Source organism: Vitis riparia, chromosome 5 (assembly GCF_004353265.1).
Source record: "Vitis riparia cultivar Riparia Gloire de Montpellier isolate 1030 chromosome 5, EGFV_Vit.rip_1.0, whole genome shotgun sequence".
NCBI classification, from domain to species: Eukaryota; Viridiplantae; Streptophyta; class Magnoliopsida; order Vitales; family Vitaceae; genus Vitis; species Vitis riparia.
The window spans coordinates 20884499-20903963 of record NC_048435.1 but is presented as its reverse complement, the minus strand read 5'-3'; the positions used below and the strand labels follow the sequence as shown (position 1 = coordinate 20903963).

General features: G+C 32.1%; 3 protein-coding genes across 3 annotated transcripts; all 3 read left to right on the top strand.

Annotated features, from left to right (window-relative positions):
* The first annotated feature begins 1971 nt into the window (after positions 1-1971).
* Positions 1972-2586, top strand: LOC117915271 (ankyrin repeat-containing protein NPR4-like). The gene has a single exon (XM_034830825.1). It carries the CDS (start codon positions 1972-1974, stop codon positions 2584-2586), a length of 615 nt encoding a protein of 204 aa, XP_034686716.1.
* On the top strand, positions 2541-4204 carry LOC117915270 (ankyrin repeat-containing protein ITN1-like). Its single transcript, XM_034830824.1, has 3 exons — positions 2541-2695; positions 2819-3303; positions 3518-4204. Exons 1-3 carry the CDS (start codon positions 2608-2610, stop codon positions 4202-4204), a joined length of 1260 nt encoding a protein of 419 aa, XP_034686715.1. The 5' UTR covers positions 2541-2607.
* Positions 4205-12851: 8647 nt separating this feature from the next.
* LOC117915269 (ankyrin repeat-containing protein At5g02620-like) lies at positions 12852-15112 on the top strand. Its single transcript, XM_034830823.1, has 3 exons — positions 12852-13532; positions 13816-14193; positions 14364-15112. Exons 1-3 carry the CDS (start codon positions 12852-12854, stop codon positions 15015-15017), a joined length of 1713 nt encoding a protein of 570 aa, XP_034686714.1. The 3' UTR covers positions 15018-15112.
* Positions 15113-19465: the final 4353 nt, after the last annotated feature.

The following is a 19465-nucleotide window of genomic DNA, read 5'->3' as shown; positions in this document are numbered from 1 at the left end:
AATAAATATTTTTTTTCTAAATCCTCTAAAATACTTTATTTTAATTATTTGTAAGTGCATTTCATAGTGATTCTAAGAAGTGTTTCTATTTTTTTTAATACTTAAAAGATAAAAATTTTTGAAGTATTAAAAATGTTGGAAGTGCTTCCTAGAATCACTACCAAAATGTCTCTTTATTTTTATATTTCTCTTTTCTTAATCCCATTTTTTTAGTATTGGTGAAGGTAAATTGTTAATTTAATAATATAATTTTTTTAAGAGAGATTTATAAACAATCTTAACACTAAAAATAATAATTTGATAATAAGTTTTAAGTTGATTGTTTAGACATAAGTTAACTTAAAGTCATGTATAATAATTATGTATTAAGTATTAGCTTTCATCAAATAACCACACCTGTGTTGAAATCTTCATCATCTTATATTTTATTTAATTATGTTCTTTTAATATAATTAAAGGGTGTTGTACATGTGTCCACACTAATGATAAAATTTATATTTAAATAAATTAAGCAATACTTCCATGAATAGGCGCACAAATTTTAAATGACCCAAAGGTCAATCATTTTATAATTTTTTTTATAGAATATATCGAAATCATATTTTATACATATTCTATATATATATGGACCCTTTCATAATAGAAACAATATAAATTTTGTAAATTACAGCTTTTTGACAAATTAAAAAACAGACTACTTTTCACATCTTTTGTCAGCTTGTGCACCTTCCTGAAGGTGCACGGCGCGCTGTTTTCACTTAAAAAGATAATGGACTATTCCCATTGGCATGAAAATCAAAACAAGAGATGGAGACTCTTGCTCTGTTATAAAAAATATAACACTTAAATTTGTCAACCCTAGCTAGAAGCAAATAAAAAATTTAAATTATTCCCACTAGTACCACCAACTCATCAATTTATAAGTTACAAGTTGAAAAAGTGAAAGTAACCTTGAAAGAGTCTCACCTTTGAAATGTGAGGAGATTGTGAGGTGCTATAGATGATACAATAAATTTCACGTAATCCAAAAGTGCCAATGAAAAAAAGAATATTAAAAAAATAAATTTCTTTTGGTTTTATTATAAAAAAAATATGAAAAAATTAAATATAATTAAAATTATTTTAAAATATATATAATTTTAAATTATTTAATCTTTATATAAAGAAAAAAATATAATAAATGAATTTGAAGTAATACATAAAAATAATTTATTTATTTTGAATTTTTTTCTCTCTTTATTTTCTTCATTTTCATATTTCCTTTAAAATTTTCAAATATCAAGCCAAAAAAAAGGAGTTTGGGTTAAATAAGTTTGGAAGGGACTAAAATGACAGTGTCGGCTCCAAGATCGCTTTCATGGCTACAAGTTGTAACTCGTTTAGTATGTAGTAGGTGGTGTTTTGTTTGTTCCCCTTTGTCATATTTATTTATTAATTTGTTTCCAGTGGAAGAAATTGATTATCACTGAAGCTTGTTTTATTCTCTTATTATTTTAATTAGAAATGAATTATTATTTTAGTTAGAAATTGATTATTATTTTAATTTTACTTATTTCTTAGGTGTACAAATTTGACCGTTTAATTTTGTGTTTATTTGTTGATGTATGGGAAATGGATTTAGCTTTCAATTGATCCGATTTCACAAGTTGATAAGATAAAAATTATCTCTAGTTTGTCAAAGTGGGAAGTTTTGGAAATACTAAGTGATTATTTTATTATATTTATTTTTTGACACTTGTTTTTGAAGATTGTTTTTAAATTAAAGAAAATAAAAAACAACTTTTTAGTATTCTTATAACTTTTTAGTAATCCATACTTCAGCATTCGCCTAACATTCTGGCCTGCGGCCTATAAAAAGTATCCACTTCTCCCGAGGTTGAGCTAAGAGCCACCCTCTCCATTAAACAATTGGTCAACTTGTTTCCCATCCTTGGAGCCAAATATAGAAAGGATGCTGCTCATTCAACAATAATGGCCGACTCCACTACTTCCAGCCTTAACTTGAGTACAGAGTCCAATCAGGTTGGAGCTGAAGATGCTAGGGAAATCCAGATCACCAACCAGGCTGCAGCTGATGATGGTAGCCGGAACCACAGCACATTCATGGATCCTAAATTGTACGTGGCTGCAGCAGATGGTGCCATCCATGTACTTCAGCAATGTGTTGATATTCATGTCCAACTAACCCCCAAAAATAACACGGTTCTCTATGTTGCTGCTCAATTCGGTCAGGCGGGCTGCGTTAACCGGATCCTTGAGTTGGCTTCTGCTTCATCACTATTGCAACAGCCCAATGAGAAAGGTGACACTCCACTTCACCTTGCAGCCAGAGAAGGGCATTTGACAGTGGTGAAAAATCTTATTCACGCTGCCAAAATACTTGGAGAAGAAGACACGGAAAGAGGGGCTGCAGCAGATTGGAAGGTGATGCTGAGGACGACAAATAACGAACAAGACACAGCCTTGCACGAGGCAGTGAGAAATCATCACCCTGAGGTGGTGAAGTTATTGATTAAGGAAGACCCCGACTTTACCTATGGTACTAATACTGAAGGCAACACTCCTCTTTACATCGCTGCGGAGTGAGGATTCGGAGACTTGGTACAGATGATCCTAGACAATTGCTCTTCACCAGCTCATAGTGGCTTCAGTGGTCGAACGGCTTTGCATGCTGCTGTAATTCTCAAAGACCCAGGTGCGTAGTGGAGGACGCACCATTTTTATTTACTGCTCGATTCACATTACAAGGGGAGACTTAATTTATTTTCTTAATTTTCTTAAATCTTTTTTTCTCTCTCTCTTTTGTTTATTTTATCAGCAATGACAAAGAAGATACTGGAATGGAAGCCTACTTTAACTAAAGAATTACATAAAAATGGGTGGTCTCCCCTTCACTTTGCAGCATATGTGGGTTGTCATCCAACAATAGTGACGCAATTGCTAGAGAAATCTGACACGTATGTTGTCTATCTAGGCGTCAAAGACCATGGAATTGGAAAGAGGACAGCTCTTCACATTGCTGCTAGCCGAGGCCATGTGGAAATAGTGAAGCTGCTGGTGTCACACTTTCCAGATTGCTGCGAGAAAGTTGATGATGAGGGCAATAATGTTCTTCACCTGATAATGCCAGAAAAGAAAATATTTTTAACTTCGGGTTTGTCAAATATTCCCTGGTTAAGGGTGAGAGGACTCACTTATGAGAAGAATGGTAAAGGAAAGACACCCCTCCATCTATTTCACAACAGTATCATACCTCCGGAACCGTTGTACAAGTTGATATGGGACACCTTAGTAAGATCAAGGGTAAGGCCGTCGAAATTTACAATTTCCTATGTACTGTTAGTTTTTGACATCCAATTTATTTTACCACTTTTTTTTTCTTTCTTTTTTTTTTTGTATCATATATAGTGAGAAAAAAAAAGGACGGATTTTTGTCTTAAAAAAATTGCTTCATAGATTATTATTTCACCCCTTTTAATTGAATTCCATGCTTTCTGTAAAAATTTTACAATTTCAGAGACGAATGCGAAGTTCCAGAATCGTTAGTCTGAGACCCTTAGGTTCGCTAGAGATCAAGGAAGACAGTGGAAGCAGCGAAAGTAAAGAAATTTCTGAAAGCAAAGAAAGTGAAGAAATATCTGAAAGCAAAGAAAGTAAAGAAATATCTGAAATTAAGAAAACAATGAAAAGCCATATGATAGTGGCGGCACTCATAGCAACCGTAACCTTCGCAGCAGGTTTCACACTACCTGGTGGTTACATTCAGAACGAAAGCAATAACCAGGGCTTGGCAGTCTTGTCCCTCCCTACCAATGGCACCAAGGGCAAGGACCGAGACATGGCAATTGCAGTAAGGGAAAATTTCAGAATTTTTGTCATGGCAGATGGCATAGCCATGTTACTTTCTATGTGCGCTATTAGTATTTATTTCTTTGCGTCATTCCCTATAAAAAATAAGAAGGTCGCCCAGGTATACTTATTCTGCGGCTATGCGCTCACCATGTCTGCGATGATTGCAATGGTGTTTGCATTTGTTGCAGGCCTGGGAGCCGTGCTGTATCCTTCTTCATTGCTTGAAGGTACCACCACTATCATCCCTTGGTTCTTCTTTCTTTTGTTTTTGGTTCCAATGTTTCTTACATTGACACCCAACCCAGTGTGGATTCTGTATGGCAAAAAAGTCAAGTCTTATACATTAATGTAAGTGATTTTAGGCATGTTTCAAGTCTTACATATTGTTTATGCTTTTACCGTAAAGTTTCCTATTACATTTGTAAATTACCGAGAAAAATATGCGTATGAATGCGTATGATTTTAGACATCTTTACCAGCCATGTACTTTATTTTAATAATATTGATGCCCCTGGTACATGCCCATAAGCTTAGCAGGAACTCTTTTATCAAAAAGCATTATTCTCACTACACTTATCTTACTAAATGTACCCATTCATGTTTTTTTCCTCTTTTTTACTTGTTAAATTTGTGAAGAAACCATCATATGATAAATATAAGGCTAAGTCTGTAAAAAGATATGTATCATTCTAAAGATTTTTAACTTTTTCATTATCAAATCATGAAATTAAATTCAGAACTTAAATTGACGATGATACCAAACACGCTTTTTTACTTATATTAATTTAACACTTAAATTTCAGCACTTGTAATTGACTTTAATTTTTCTTTGGGTGTAATTTTTATATCTATATTTGAAGTCAGGTTTTTATTAAATATTGGACTATTTCTTGGTTAAACAAAAAAATTAATTGTCTTCAAATCAAATGATAAAAGAAAAAAAAAAAAAAAGAGAGAGAGAGAGAGAGTTGAAGGTTATGTTTGGTTCTCGAAAAACTTGAGGAAAAATGTGAAGGAAAGAAAATAGAGAGAAAAAGTAAAAATAAATAAAAAATAAAGAAAAATAAAAAGTAGATTTAAATTTAATAAATTATTTTTTTACATTTCCTCAAACTCATTTTACTTATTTATCTCTATTATAACAAGATTAAGTAATTTAAAAATATAAAAATTTTAAATTAATTTTAATTATATTTGATTTTCTTTTATGTTTTTTATGATGAAACCAAATATGAGAAAACAATTTTCCTTAATATCTTCTGATAACCAAACATAGCTTAAAGAAATTGTGGATTACAAATTTCGGGGTTCATATCAATGGGAACCATAGATGTACAATATTTGGCTGAGCCCAAAAATAGGCCCAAATCAGGCCAACCAATCCAATTACCCAAGTTTCATTCCTCATAAAAGTAAATGTCCAAGAAAAAAAAATTCTTTTTTTCTTTTATTTTCTAACTATCATTGAAAACAAGATATGTTTTTCTTTTTTTTTCTTTCACCTTTCATTAAAAATTCCTCCTATTGTCAATTTTTTAAAATAAATATTTAGACTATATATATATAGATATTTGTTTATTTATCAAAAAGGAATAATAACATTTTAAACTTTTTAACAATGAATTGTTACATTTTAAAATTTTGCATACATTTTTAATTTACTTTAAATGGATTGTAAATTATAAAAAATAAAAATAAAAAAAAAATACATTCATATGAATGGACAATCTTACAAGTATCATAGCCTCTCGATGGGAGAATGGAATCATTAGTGGAAAGATCTATTGTTTGACATAGCCCAGAATAACCTGCAATGGACTATCAAAAAGGGCGAACTGTCTTAAAAAAAAAAAAATAGTCCACTGCTCAGTTATGCATTTCGCTCGTTCTAGAAAATCAAACCAAAAAGTAGCTTAAAGCAACGAAGATAGAGCTCTGAAGAAGAGGACTCTAACTCGTGCCAATGGAAGCAGACTCAAGGGATGAACATGCTCGATTGTTGACATGTTAGTAGGATTTGATGTTATAATGGACTAAGGTCCCAACTCTCTTTTTATTTCGATCTTCTTTTTAGCAAGGGAATTTGAAAGCCCCTTTGTTCCTTGAAAGATTAATTTAGTACTCGAGGGAACTGAAACTTAGTTATTTCTTCAACAGTGTATCCTTTCATAATATGGATTTTTCATAATATGGATTCCAAATGTGAATGAGTCAAATCATCTATTAGTGGACTAACTCTTTAAGAATTGTGAAAGATGTTCCCTATAAATATTCTTTTTATTGTTTCAGCTTATATGCTCCAAAAAGCGGTAGAAATAATAAAATATGGTCTTAATAAAACCATAAGTTATACCTTTTTTTTAAAAAAAAAATAAAGAATATTTTAAAAATAAAAATATTTGATAATATTTTCTTTAAAACAAATTGTAAAAAAAAAATATAATAATACTGAGTCAATTAGTACCAAATTTTTTTATCGAACCTAGCAGTTTTTAGAAATAATTTGTAATTTAAAAATTATATCAATTATTATGAGAACTTAGATCAAACAGGTCCATAAATACTGGCCAATAATTAGGATATAAATATATACTTATGATAAAAAGAGTAGCCAATATAGGGTTTAGGTTTTGATTCTTAAAACCTTGTGGATTGAATGAACATTTTGTGGTGGAATAACCATTATCAAAATTTATATTACTTTTTAAGGTTTAAATATTTAAATTTATTTTATATTTGTGTATAGATAAGTTTAATTTCTACTATTTTCAATTGGTTAAATATAATTTAAATTGCTAGAGTGTGGAATATTAATTTATATGGAATTATTTTTATTAATTTTCAAATATTTTATAAAAATTATAAATATCTATTTAATTTGTTCGTTTATTAATTGAAATCATCTTCTTCAACAAGTAGTTTATTGATGATAGTGACATACATCATCCAATAGTTTATTGATGATAGTGACACACATTATCCGTCGGTAACTTAATGAAAATTAATTATTAAATCTTCTTTATTCTTTATTTATAGCAAAAAACTTGTTATGTTGGTAAGAGTGAGTTTTTTTTTTTTTTTTTTTGCATTTTTCAACTGATTTAATCCATGGGCAATAATGACAATAAAATTCCATTAGATAATCCGTTGCTCAAAACTTCTATTTTGTTTATATTTTCCAACTGATGTAATCTATTGGCAATAGCGACTATGTAAAACTCCATTGGATAATCTATTGCCAAAAACTTTTTATTGGCCACGAAAAAATCGTATCACCAAACTTTTGGCAACACATATTTCCCTAACTATCATGTATTGGGAATACATGTAGGGACAATTTTTTTTCCCAATAGTATATTTTAATTGGGAGATGTCAAATTTCTTGTGGTATATCGAGCATTCATGACTTCACCATGTTGCTATATTGTATGATCTTTCAACCTTGAGAAAATATTAAGTTTTGCCAAAATTTGCAATGTCTTTAACCTACAAATGAGACCCTAATATGATCATATATTCTCTATGGATTGGGTCATTGTTGATGAAATGTGGCGGTAATAGGTTTTTTCAATAAAGCACCATGATATCTCATGGAGATTGAAACAGTATGTCTCTTTGGATGATTCTAAGGAAGTGTATTCAGGAAAAACTATGGTAGTAGTAATTCCATAGTAGGAACTTGATACATGTTCTTTGTGAGTTAAGCCTAAGTTAATCATACAATAGAAGGAACTGAGACTCAAGAATTGTAAATGTAATCTTAAAAGGTTGATAACATTCACTTTATTAAATTACAAATACTAATTCATAGGGAGCCTACATATAGTAGATAATTATGGATCCAAGGACTTTTGTCTCGTTATAATTACATGGGATACTAGAGTATAGTTGATTCTTTATAGTGAGATGTTGAATCAAATTTCAAAATTGGATTCTAAGTGGACCAGTATTTGCTTATGGGTACTAATTGTCCTTACTCAAGCTAGTATTCCTTGATAGTATGGTTTATGAGGGTTGTTTAAGTTTTTTGTTCACTATTGTATATAAAGGCATTTTTATAAATACGTAAGATTTGACAAGAGCTTGTGAACAGTCTTTTTGAATTGGGCTAATTAATTTATCATAATCTAATTAGACTAATTAATCAATTAGAACCCATGTGAGCTAAATCTTTCAGAGAGATCCCAATATTTTTCTTACAACTTTAGACTCTAGTATTTTTTTTCCCCAAGGTGAAGGTAACCTAATTCAGGTCCGCTTTGTCAATTGAGTAAACAAACTTGCATCTTAAATTTGATTCAAATTCCATGTCTATAACAGGCACCACATATTAAAGGGTTCACATCCGAGTATTGCTAGTTGATGAGAGTTGCTTAAAAAAAAGGGTAAAGTAGAATCACTTAGGTTATTCTCTCAATTACAATCAAATGCAATTGGATCTAGTATGAGTTGGTGATGAATGACTTATAGTGTGTGGGGTCTCCAAAAACAAGTAATATTTGGTGGGCCTTTATCCATTTTTAGGTCCATTAGGGTTTTCATTGGTTGGAACCAAGGAAAAAAAAATAGAAAACCTTAAGTGATTAGTGATATGTAAGAATATTTTGCTGGGCATCAACGTGAAAATTCTGGTAAAAAAGATAGGAGATGGAAAATGTCAGGGGCAGGGAGTTTTTTTTACCAATTTATTGTAAATTTCCTAATTTTATCATGATATTTTGATGAATTCTTCCTTTTTTATTTTTTTGGGCATGCCACATCAATGCCTATTAAAAAAATTTGAAGTGCAAGGGGCTGGCCGCATGCCTAGGCCTTATAGTGTGAAAAGGGGTCCCTTAGCCACCAAGACAATTTTATCATCATTATTATATATTTATGTAATATGTAATCCTTGTTCTATGCCGTAAATGCACAACATGAAACCATCATTATGATGACGTTTAGTTCCCTTGATTTCAATCATTGACCATGTCCTATCTTCTTTTAAATATGTTTTAGGTAGTCTCGGTCCACGAGTCGCATCCCATCTTTCTATATTTTTGGTGAGCCATTCCCTCTATCATTAGTTTCCTTTCCTTCCTTTTTCCATCTCTTATTCACCCTTACATTCATCTCTCTTGATTGAAAGGTCTCCAAAGTTTCTTATAGTTATTGTTTCAACTTCTCCTTTAGTAAAGCCCTCTTTCAGTCTTATGATATTTCACCTTTCCCTTGGTGTCTCTTGAACATATTTCATGATTTGAGTTAGCCCTTTCTCTACATCTTTCTCCTTCCTTCTCTCTTTCTATCCTTTCCACTCATCCCTCTCATACCCATTTTTTCCCCTTTCTTCACCACTACCCATTGCACACCGTACCGTACACCACGCACCACCTCTCCCATGGTTGCATCTCACACTAAGTTATCACCATCTTCATTTAAGGTACTTCAAACACAGGTAAAACCCTTCCTTTAGATCTTTAAAATGTTAAATTTTGAGTAGTTGGATTTGTTTATGGACTTTAAGCTTGGGCTAATTTGCATATTGGATGTTGATCAAAGCCCTTTTTATTTTTGTTATGGATATGAATGTTAGGTTTTGCATGTTAGATCATATTGGACTTTGGGTTTGTGTTCATTTGGGCCTTCTAGGCCTTAGTATGATCAGTTGCTATTTTGGGCTTGTTTGCATATTTGTTATTGGGTTTTATTTCACTTAGGCTTGATTTTTATTGGATTGGGCTTGTTGTTATTTGCTTTGGGCTCGTCCTTGTTCTCTTGTGGGTTTTTATTTTGCATTGGTTGATTGAGAGATGACCATTGGAGGATTAAAAAATAAGGTTGGATGATCAACACGTGGAGCAATGGGGAAACAAGTTGAAGGCTACATAAAGTAGAAAACCTTAGGTCATGTTTGGTTGGTTGGATATAGCATGTGATAGGATAAGAGAGGGGATATTATATCCTATCATCTCATGTTTGGCTAGTGATAGGATTAAATAAGTTATCATATCACTTATCCTATACTATGTTCGGTTGAACATAGGATAGGATAAGTGGTGAGATATATTATCCACTTTTTTTTTTTCATTTCTTTCACATGAGATATATCAATTTCATGGTAAGATATGGAATATATATATCTCATGTATTAAAAATTTATTTTTTATCATTTTTTTTAATATACTCATTTTACGAAATAATTTTTTTATTATAAATTAAATTTATGATTAAAAAACTAAAAAAAAATATTTATAAAATAATATGAATATATGATATATAAAAATTATTTTTATATATTAAATAACATAATATAAAAAAATATTTGTAAAACTTAAATATTTTAATCTTGAATATTGTTAAACATAACAAAATTTTCATTTTTTAAAATAAAAAATATTTGAATGTGAAATAATTTTTATTTTAAACATTAAAAATAATATATATTTCATATTAATTTTTATTCATTTCATAAATTAAATATAATATAATATAATATAATATAGATATGTTACCTTAAAATATCATAGGATATGTATATCCAATGATATCATATTCCATTGGAAATCATATCCTGAGATATGCATATCCTATCTAATGGGATTTGATATCCTAAGATATACATATCCTATTATATCCTGTCAATAAAACATAGCCTTGGGATTTAGGAAGAGGTGGTGGACGATTCATAGTGGAGTACAACCCTCTCATTTTTTGCTTCTCTTTTCTCTTGTATTTTCTAAGTGATTGTATTTTGTGAGGGAGAGTAAGATACTTTGTTGTGTTATTTTTCAACTTCAGTTTAGGAGATGTGGAAGAGCCACTACCATTGGGATTGACTTGTTGTAAACCCATACTCTATTGGATGCATTTCCTCATCTCTATTTGGTTTTGACATTTTATAAAAATAATTTAGGTTGATAGCTCCATTCTTTCTTATTATTTCATTTAGTTTGTCCATATTCTTTTGTGTATTTTTTGCAATTTTTCATTCCATTTTATTTTTAGCCATCAAATTTCTAAAATCTGAAATTTCTTTAATAAAATTATAATTGTTTTTTTTTTTAATAAACTATAAAACTTTTTCATAATAAAAACTACAAAGATACTTTTTAAATACAAAATTGTAAGAACCTTTTTATTTTTTATTTTTGAATAAAACTGCAGAATATTTCTTTAAATTAGAAAAAAAACTGTTAAAATGTTTTTTAATAAAAAAATGTCAAATATTTCTTTAAATAAAAATTGTTAGGAAGCTTTTTAAATAAAAATTGTTAAAATCTTTTGTTCAAGTAAAAACTATAGAATATTTCTTTTGCAAAATTATTTTTTTCAAAAAAAAAAAAGGGTAAAATCACTTCTTTAAATAAAAATTTCAAAATCACTTTTTCAAATGAAAAACATAAGATCTTTTTTTAAATAAAAATTTCAAAATTACTTTTTCAATAAAAGCTATAAAATCATTTCCTAAATATAATTGGATTGAGAATAATTTTGTAAGTACAAGTTGTACAAATCCTTTTTAATAAAATTGGGTTAAAATCTCTTTTTGTAAATGAATATGTAAATATCTTCTTCTTCTTTTTTTTTTTTTTTTTTTTTTTTTTTTTTTAATTTTGTAGAAAATCATTTTTTTTGGAATAAAAATTGAAACAAAATATTTCTTGAAAATAAATTTGTAAAAATTCTTTCTTTTTTAGCAAAAGCAAATAAAAAATAAAAATATTTTTCTTGTAAATAAAACAAAATTAAAAATTTTCTTCTTAAAATTAAAATTGTATTCAATAAATTATTTTAATAAAAACAAAAAAAAATCATTTCAAAAATAAATTTGAATGTGAATAAAAATCAAATCTTTTGTCAATAAATTAAATCCTTGTGAATAAATAAATTGAGATCATTGATCAAAATTTTTTTTAAATGTGAATAAAATTCTTTTGAAATTTCTTATAAATATTGTGATATTTAGAAATAATCAAATCATTTATCCAATTAGTCTAATAAATTAATTTATATATATTTTTTACCAATGTTGTAAGCTAATTTATTTATCATACCAGTGTTGTAAATTAATCTGTTTATCATACTTTTTTTTTTGGTGTTTGTGGTTAATTAATCAACTATTATAATTTCATCATTAGTTTAGTAAAAACCTTTTTTAAGACTTAAAAAGGTGTTATTTTGATCCGGATTTAAACTCGAATTTCGGCAAACTCGAATTTTAAGCTCAAATTTTGGAAAACTCGAATTTTGATAAAGTTGATTTTAAACTCGAATTTTGGCCAACTTGCTTTTAAACTCGAATTTTGGCGAACTTCCTTTTCCCTCGCCAATGAGCAAAAAAGAACTTGCTTTTCCTTCACCGATGAGTGGAAAAGAGAAAGCAAAAAAGAACCAAAGAAGGAAAAGATAGGAAAAAGAAATGAGAGAGAAAAAAAAAAAAAATCAAATCTCCTCCACCACCGATCCAAAGAAAAAGCAAAAGAGGAAAATGGACAAAAAAAATAAATAAATAAAATAACTTTTCTAGGTAGATATATGCTTCACAAAAGGAACACCTTACAGGCGCCATGGTGCGAGTTAATCTTTATTATTTTCCTCACAGGACAATTTTCCTAGGCAATTTCTCTTCTTTTTTTTAGTCTTTCAGCTTTCAGACAACCACTTTCCCCATTTCTTTTTTTCTTTCCCAGCCGCACACATGCCATAACAGCCGCTGGACAACAGTCTCCCGCTGCAGCCATGAAAGGCCTTGTCACCATCAATCCAACCACCAAGTTAACCGCTTGGCTTTTTATTTTTTTTATTTTCAAAAAAAAAAAAAAAACTAAGTGGCAAATCTCCTCCACCGCCATCCAAAGAAAAAGCAAAAAGAGGAATACCTTGCAAGCATGGTACTATTTCATCTTTCCCATCTGTCACAGTGGGAGCAACTCTGAATTGCGAAATAATATTGGGAGTAGTTTCCCTCGATCTGCCTCATCGGAGCAAAGTATAGAACGGATACTTGTCAAACAACAATGGCCGATTCCACTACTTCCAAACTAAACTTGAGTACAGAGTCCATTCAGGTTGCAGCTAAAGATGCTCAGGAAGTCCAGATCACCAACCAGGCGGCAGCTGAAGATGGTTGCCTGACCAAGATCACATTCATGGATCCTAAATTGTACGTGGCTGCAGCAGATGGTCACATCCATGTACTTGAGCAATATGATGAAATTCATGTCCAACTAACCCCAAAAAAGAACACAGTTCTTCATGTTGCAGCCCAATTCGGTCAAGCGGACTGCGTTCAGTGGATCCTTCAGTTGCCTTCTCCTTCATCACTATTGCAACAACCCAATGAGAAAGGTGACACTCCACTTCACCTTGCAGCCAGAGAAGGGCATTTGACGGTGGTGAAAAATCTGATCAACGCTGCCAAACAACTTCAAGAAGGAGACTCGGAGAGAGGAGGTACAGCAGTTTGTAAGGTGATGCTGAGGATGACAAATGAGGACCAAGACACAGCCTTGCACGAGGCAGTGAGATATCATCACCCTGAGGTGGTGAAGTTATTGATTCAGGAAGACCCCGACTTCACCTATGGTGCTAATACGCAGGCAACACTCCTCTTTACATCGCTGGCTGAGTGTGGATTCGGAGACTTGGTGCAGATGATCCTAGACAATGCGCTTCACCAGCTCATAGTGGCATCAAAGGTCGGACGGCTTTGCACGCTTCGGTGATTCTCAATCACCAAGTATTGGACGATCCACCATTTTTTTTTATTGCTAATCAAATTACAAGAGGAAGCTTTTTATTTATTTCTTTATTTCCTTAAACCTTTTTATATCTCTTTTTGTTCCTTATTTTATCAGCAATGACAAAGAAGATACTGGAATGGAAGCCGGCTTTAACTAACGAATTAGATGAAAAAGGTGGTCTCCCCTTCACTTTGCTGCATATGTGGTTGTCATCCAACAATAGTGAAGCAATTGCTAGAGAAGTTCTGAAAGGTATGTTGTCTATCTAGGCGTCAAAGACCATGGAAACAGGACAGCTCTTCATATTGCAGCGAGTCGCGGCCATGTGGACGTAGTGAAGGTGCTGGTCTCACACTTTCCAGATTGTTGCGAGAAAGTTGATGATGAGGGCAATAATGTTCTTCACTTGATTATGCCAGAAATAAAAATATTTGTAACTTCGGGTTTGTCAAACATTCGCTGGTTAAGGGTGAGAGGACTCATGAATGAGAAGAATGTTGAAGGAAAGACACCCCTCCATCTGTTTCACACTTCTCCCTTGTCTAAGGATGACAACAATATCATACCTCCAGAAACGATCTTCACGTGGATATTGGACACCTTAGTAAGATTAGGGGTAAGGCCGTCAAAATTTTCAATTTCCTATGTACTGTTAGTTTTTGACATCCAATTTATTTTACCACTTTTTGGATTTTTCTCTTAAAAAAAATTGCACCATGGATTATTATTTCACCCCTTTTAATTGAATATCTATCCATGCTTTCTGCAAAAAATTTATAATTTCAGATTCGGGAGCGAAGCTCCAGAGTTAGAATGAGACCCTTAGGTTCGCCAGAGATCAAGGAAGACAGTGGAAGCAGCGAAAGGAAAGAAAGTGAAGAAATATCTGAAATAAAGAGAACAATTAAAAGCCATATGATAGTGGCGGCACTCATAGCAACCGTAACCTTCGCGGCAGGTTTCACACTACCTGGTGGTTACATTCAGAACGAGAGCAATAACCAGGGCATGGCAGTCTTGTCGCTCCCTACCAATGGAACCAAGGGCAAGGACCGAGACATGGCAATTGCAGTAAGGGACAGTTTCAAAAGTTTTGTCATACAAGATAGCATTGCCATGGTACTTTCTATATGTGCTATTGGTATGTTTTCCATTGCGTCATTCCCTACAAAAAATAAGAAGACCGTTCTGGCATACTTACTTTTCGGCAATTTTCTCACCATGATTGCAATGGTTGCAATGGTGTTCGCATTTGTTGATGGCCTGGCAGCTGTGCTACATCGTTCTTCATTGCTTGAAGTTATCACCGGTTACATCCTTCCGGTCTTTATTTTGCTTTTGTTTTCTATTCTAGTTGTTCATGCATGGGCACCCCCCCGATGGTTGATTCTGTATATATGGCAAAAGTTGAGACTTGTACAACAATGTAAGTCCTTTTAGTCATGTTTCAAGTCTTTCATACTGCTTATGCTTTTACCATTAACTTTCCTATTACATTTAGAAATGAGGGAAACATATGCCCTTTTTTTTAAAAACGAATAAATGCAGTCTCCACTTTTTATCTTTACCAGCCATGTACTTTATTTCAAAAATATTGAATTGATCAAAAAAACATTATTCTCACTTATCATACGAATGCTTCTATCTGAGGGTATATTTTTACTTAAAAGGTGTTTTTAAAAAAACATTAGTTATTTGGTAAAATTTAAAAAACACTTTAAAATTTTGAAAAATCACTTATAATATTAAAAAATTATTTGTAGTGTTTTTTAGAAAAACACTTCATTGGTTATTCTTCTAAAAATGCTTTCTGAAAAAGATTCTTTCACTGAAAACATTTCAAATAAAAACACTCCCGAACACATTCTAAATCCACACTTTCATGTTTTGACTTCTTTTTACATATTAGATTTGTGAAAAAACCATGGTATAATAGATATAAGACTAAGAGTGTGTTTTGGAGGAATTCTATAAAGCATTTTTAGTATTTCTAACACTTGAATGTTAAAAATTTCAAATATTAAAAATATGAAAAACGTTTCTTAGAATCACTACCAAACGGGTTATAAAAGTACTTTGATAGTGTTTTTATTTGAAAGTGTTTTTTCATAAAACATTACAAGTGATTTTTAAGATTTTTAAAAATATTTCCTAAAGTTTACCAAAAACTTATGCTTTTAGAAAAACACTTTTTAGGCTAAAACCATTTCTCTAAATCACTATAAAACAAACTCTAAGTCTATAGAAAGAAATCATCCTAAAGACTTTAACCTATTTCATTATCAAACCATGAAATTAAATTTAGCACTTAAATTTACTTTAATAACAAACACTTTTTACATAATTATATTAATTTAACACTTAAATTTCAGCACTTATAATTGACTTCAATTTTTCCTCAGGTGTAATTTTTATATCTATATTTGAAGTCGGGTTTTTATTAAAGATTGGATTTTCTTGGTTAAACAAAAATTTTCATTTTCTTCAAACCAAATGATAAAAAAATAAAATAAAAAATCAGTTGAAAGAAATTGTGGATTACAAATTTCAGAGTTCATAACAGAGGGAATTGTAGATGTACAATAATTGGGTGAGCCCAAAAATAAGACCAAACCAGCCCATACCAATTCAATTACCCAAGTTTCACTCCTCGTAGAAGTAATGCTATGTTTGGTTCCTAGAAAATTTGAGGGAAAATGCAAGAGAAAGAAAATACAAAGGAAAAATAGAAAGAAAGAAAAAATAAAGGAAAATAAAAAAAAATAAATTAAAAGTCGATAAATTTTATTTTTTTTACTTTAAACTCATTTTATTTATTTTAACTCATCAATATAAAGATTAAATAATTTAAAAATACATAAGTTTTTAATTTGTTTTAATTATATTTGATTTTCTTTTATATTTTTCACATGACAACCAAACATAAAAGAATCATTTTCCTTTACATTTTTTTTTTCTTTCTTTAGTATTTTCCGAGAACCAAACATAACCTAAATGTCCAAAAAAAATTCCCAAATTCTTGCTTGTTCATTGAATTTTTTTCTTTTATTTTCTAGCTATCATTGAAAACAGCTTGAAGAATTTAACACCAATATGAAGAATGTGAAGTTGTTTAACATTACCAACAATCACTTTGTCAATTCCTTGGTATGGTTGGACACCTGAGAGAGTGTGGACACCTTGGGATAGATGATGTGTTGCACCGGTATCGAAGAACCAAGATTCATCATTTATCGTAGGAGGAGATGCAAGCATAGCTTGCATTTAGGTGTTGTTGTTGGATTTGTTAACTGGAGTGGTATTGTTGGTGGTGTTATAACCTTGAAAATTGACATCAAAACGGTGGTAGCAGTTGATGATCGTGTAGCCAAATGATACGTGAGCCTTGCAAGACTTAGTCAGTAGTCTATTAACTATTCTCCACTTAATAAGCTGGTCGGAGCTAGTCTTCAGCATGTTGTTTTATTTGTTTTTCCAGGTGGACTGGCCTTAGTTCTTTCCTAAGTTATAACATTGTTTGTTATTTCCCAACTGTAAGACTATTATAAATAGTCGGTATTATGATCAATAAAGGGGAGCAGAAATTCCAGAAATCCTTCTCCGTCGTTTTTTTTCTCTTCTACCTTCTCTTCCTCAAATTTAACCTTATCATTTGGAACAATACTTGCGATGTTTTGCAGGTGATCAACCGCAAAAATGGCCCGAGTGGATTCTCTGGGCTGAGTTCAGCTATAATGCTTCCATCCATTCCTCAACCAAAATGACACCATTTGAAGCCGTCTATGGAATTCCTCCACCAAGCATTCTAACTTATGTTCCAGGTACTTCTCGCATTCAAGCAGTTGATGAATACCTCTGTGACCGTGACACCATCTTAAGTGTGCTACGCCACAACCTTTCACTAGCTAGTTAGCGAATGAAATGTCAAGCAGATCAGAAATGACGAGAAGTCTCCTTTGATATTGGCGATTATGTCTATCTGAAGCTCCAACCATATCGCCAAACTTCTGTGGCCTTTCGAGCTTCAATGAAGCTTGCTCTACGTTTCTTTGGCCCTTATCAGATTATGGGAAAAGTAGGTCCAGTGGCTTATCGGTTAGCTCTCCCTCCGGGGACTAAATTCACAATGTATTTCATGTTAGCATGTTGCGGAAACATTTGGGTCCAGTACATACTCTAGTTCAGAATCAACTTCCTCCAGTCTCAAAAGATTCTGTTATACTACCACAACCTGAAGCTGTACTTGATCGACGAGTTATTCAAAAAAGGAAATACCGTCCAAGGTCTGAAGTTTTAATCAAGTGGAAGGGAGCTCCAAGGGAAGATGCAACCTGGGAGAACGAATGGCGCTTCAACAGGTCCTATCCAGGTTTTTATCCTTGCGGACAAGGATCCTTGAGGGAGGAGGCATGATACGTGAGCCTTGCAAGACTTTGTCAGTAGTCTGTTAACTATTCTCCACTTAATGAGCTGGTCGGAGCTAGTCTTCAGCATGTTGTTTTATTTGTTTTGCCAGGTGGACTGGCCTTAGTTCTTTCCTAAGTTATAGCATTGTTTGTTATTTCCCAACTGTAAGACTATTATAAATAGTCGGTATTACGATCAATAAAGGGGAGCAGAAATTCCAGAAATCCTTCTCCGTCCTCTTCTTCTCTTCTACCTTCTCTTCCTCAAATTTAACCTTATCACCAAACTTCCCACAGAGCTAGCACTACGGGCGATTGTTGTTATTGTTGCTGTGATGTCCTTGACCTGGCCACCAGATGGACTTCTCCCTGGATTATATCCAAAGGCATTTTTGTTGTGGGTGTGATTATTTAGGTTATGGTTCTTCTTCTTGTTATAACTTCGGTTTTGTGAAGTAGCCAAATCGGCAAAGATAACATCTTCTTCAACCACAAAAATTTGAAAGCATAAACATTGTTCATGGGTAAGTAGGATGTTGTGTACTGAGTGAAGAAAAATATCATCTTCACGGACTGTAAGTGAGGCAACTATGGAGTTATAATCCGCTCCAAGATCTCAAAGAGAAGTTCGAGAATTTGGTCCATTTCTGTTACGACTCCTCCAATGGTATCTTAAGGATATACCCCATCATTGAGAGACAACCTTTTCGTGTTGTCTGAAACTCCAGTCGAACTTGCATTACTCAGGCCTTTGATGAGGTCGAGAAGATCTTCTATAAAGCAGACCATGTTGCATGAGAGGTTTGATATCCAATGATCTGTCCCATAATTTCAAGAATGAGCGAAGAGTAGATCAAATTGTTGCCGCAAGATAAAATTTGGGTTTAAATTGTTGGAAACTGTTTTTTATAAAATAATTAAAAAAATAGAATATAAATTTTTAAGTTTGTGGCCCATTTAAATATTATTTTTCATAAAATAAATGAAATGTGGGATCACATCTCTTATGGAGTAACCACTCATGTCTACAAACGTGAGGCATATTACTCGGTTGAAAACTACCTGGAGTCTTCTTTGATAGGAAGAACATAATAGAAAATATAGATATACAACATTAATTCTAGAAGTGGAAAAAAAGGGTCTTTGTTCTACAATAAAAAGTTTGTGAAGTAGCTAGATCGACAAAGATAACATCTTCTTCAACCACAAAAATTTGAAAGCATAAACATTGTTCATGGGTAAGTAGGATGTTGTGTATTGAGTGAAGAAAAATATCACCTTCACGAACTATAAGTGAGGCAACTATGGAGTTATAATCTGATCCAAGATCTCAAAGAGAAGTTGGAGAATTTGGTCCCTTTCGGTTACGAGTTCTCCAATGGTATCTTAAGGATATACCCCATCATTGAGAGACAACCTTTTCGTGTTGTTTGAAACTCCGGTCGAACTTGCATTCCTCAAGCCTTTGATAAGGTCGAGAAG

Excerpts from the sequence above, each read along its gene's own strand:
- LOC117915269 (XM_034830823.1), top strand. The coding sequence starts at position 12,852 with ATGGCCGATTCCACTACTTCCAAACTAAACTTGAGTACAGAGTCCATT. Across the intron at positions 13,533-13,815 it reads AGCTCATAGTGGCATCAAAG|AGAAGTTCTGAAAGGTATGT; the intron begins GTCGGACGGCTT and ends AGCAATTGCTAG. Across the intron at positions 14,194-14,363 it reads ACACCTTAGTAAGATTAGGG|ATTCGGGAGCGAAGCTCCAG; the intron begins GTAAGGCCGTCA and ends TTATAATTTCAG.
- LOC117915270 (XM_034830824.1), top strand. The coding sequence starts at position 2,608 with ATGATCCTAGACAATTGCTCTTCACCAGCTCATAGTGGCTTCAGTGGT. Across the intron at positions 2,696-2,818 it reads TGTAATTCTCAAAGACCCAG|CAATGACAAAGAAGATACTG; the intron begins GTGCGTAGTGGA and ends TTATTTTATCAG. Across the intron at positions 3,304-3,517 it reads ACACCTTAGTAAGATCAAGG|AGACGAATGCGAAGTTCCAG; the intron begins GTAAGGCCGTCG and ends TTACAATTTCAG.
- LOC117915271 (XM_034830825.1), top strand. The coding sequence starts at position 1,972 with ATGGCCGACTCCACTACTTCCAGCCTTAACTTGAGTACAGAGTCCAAT.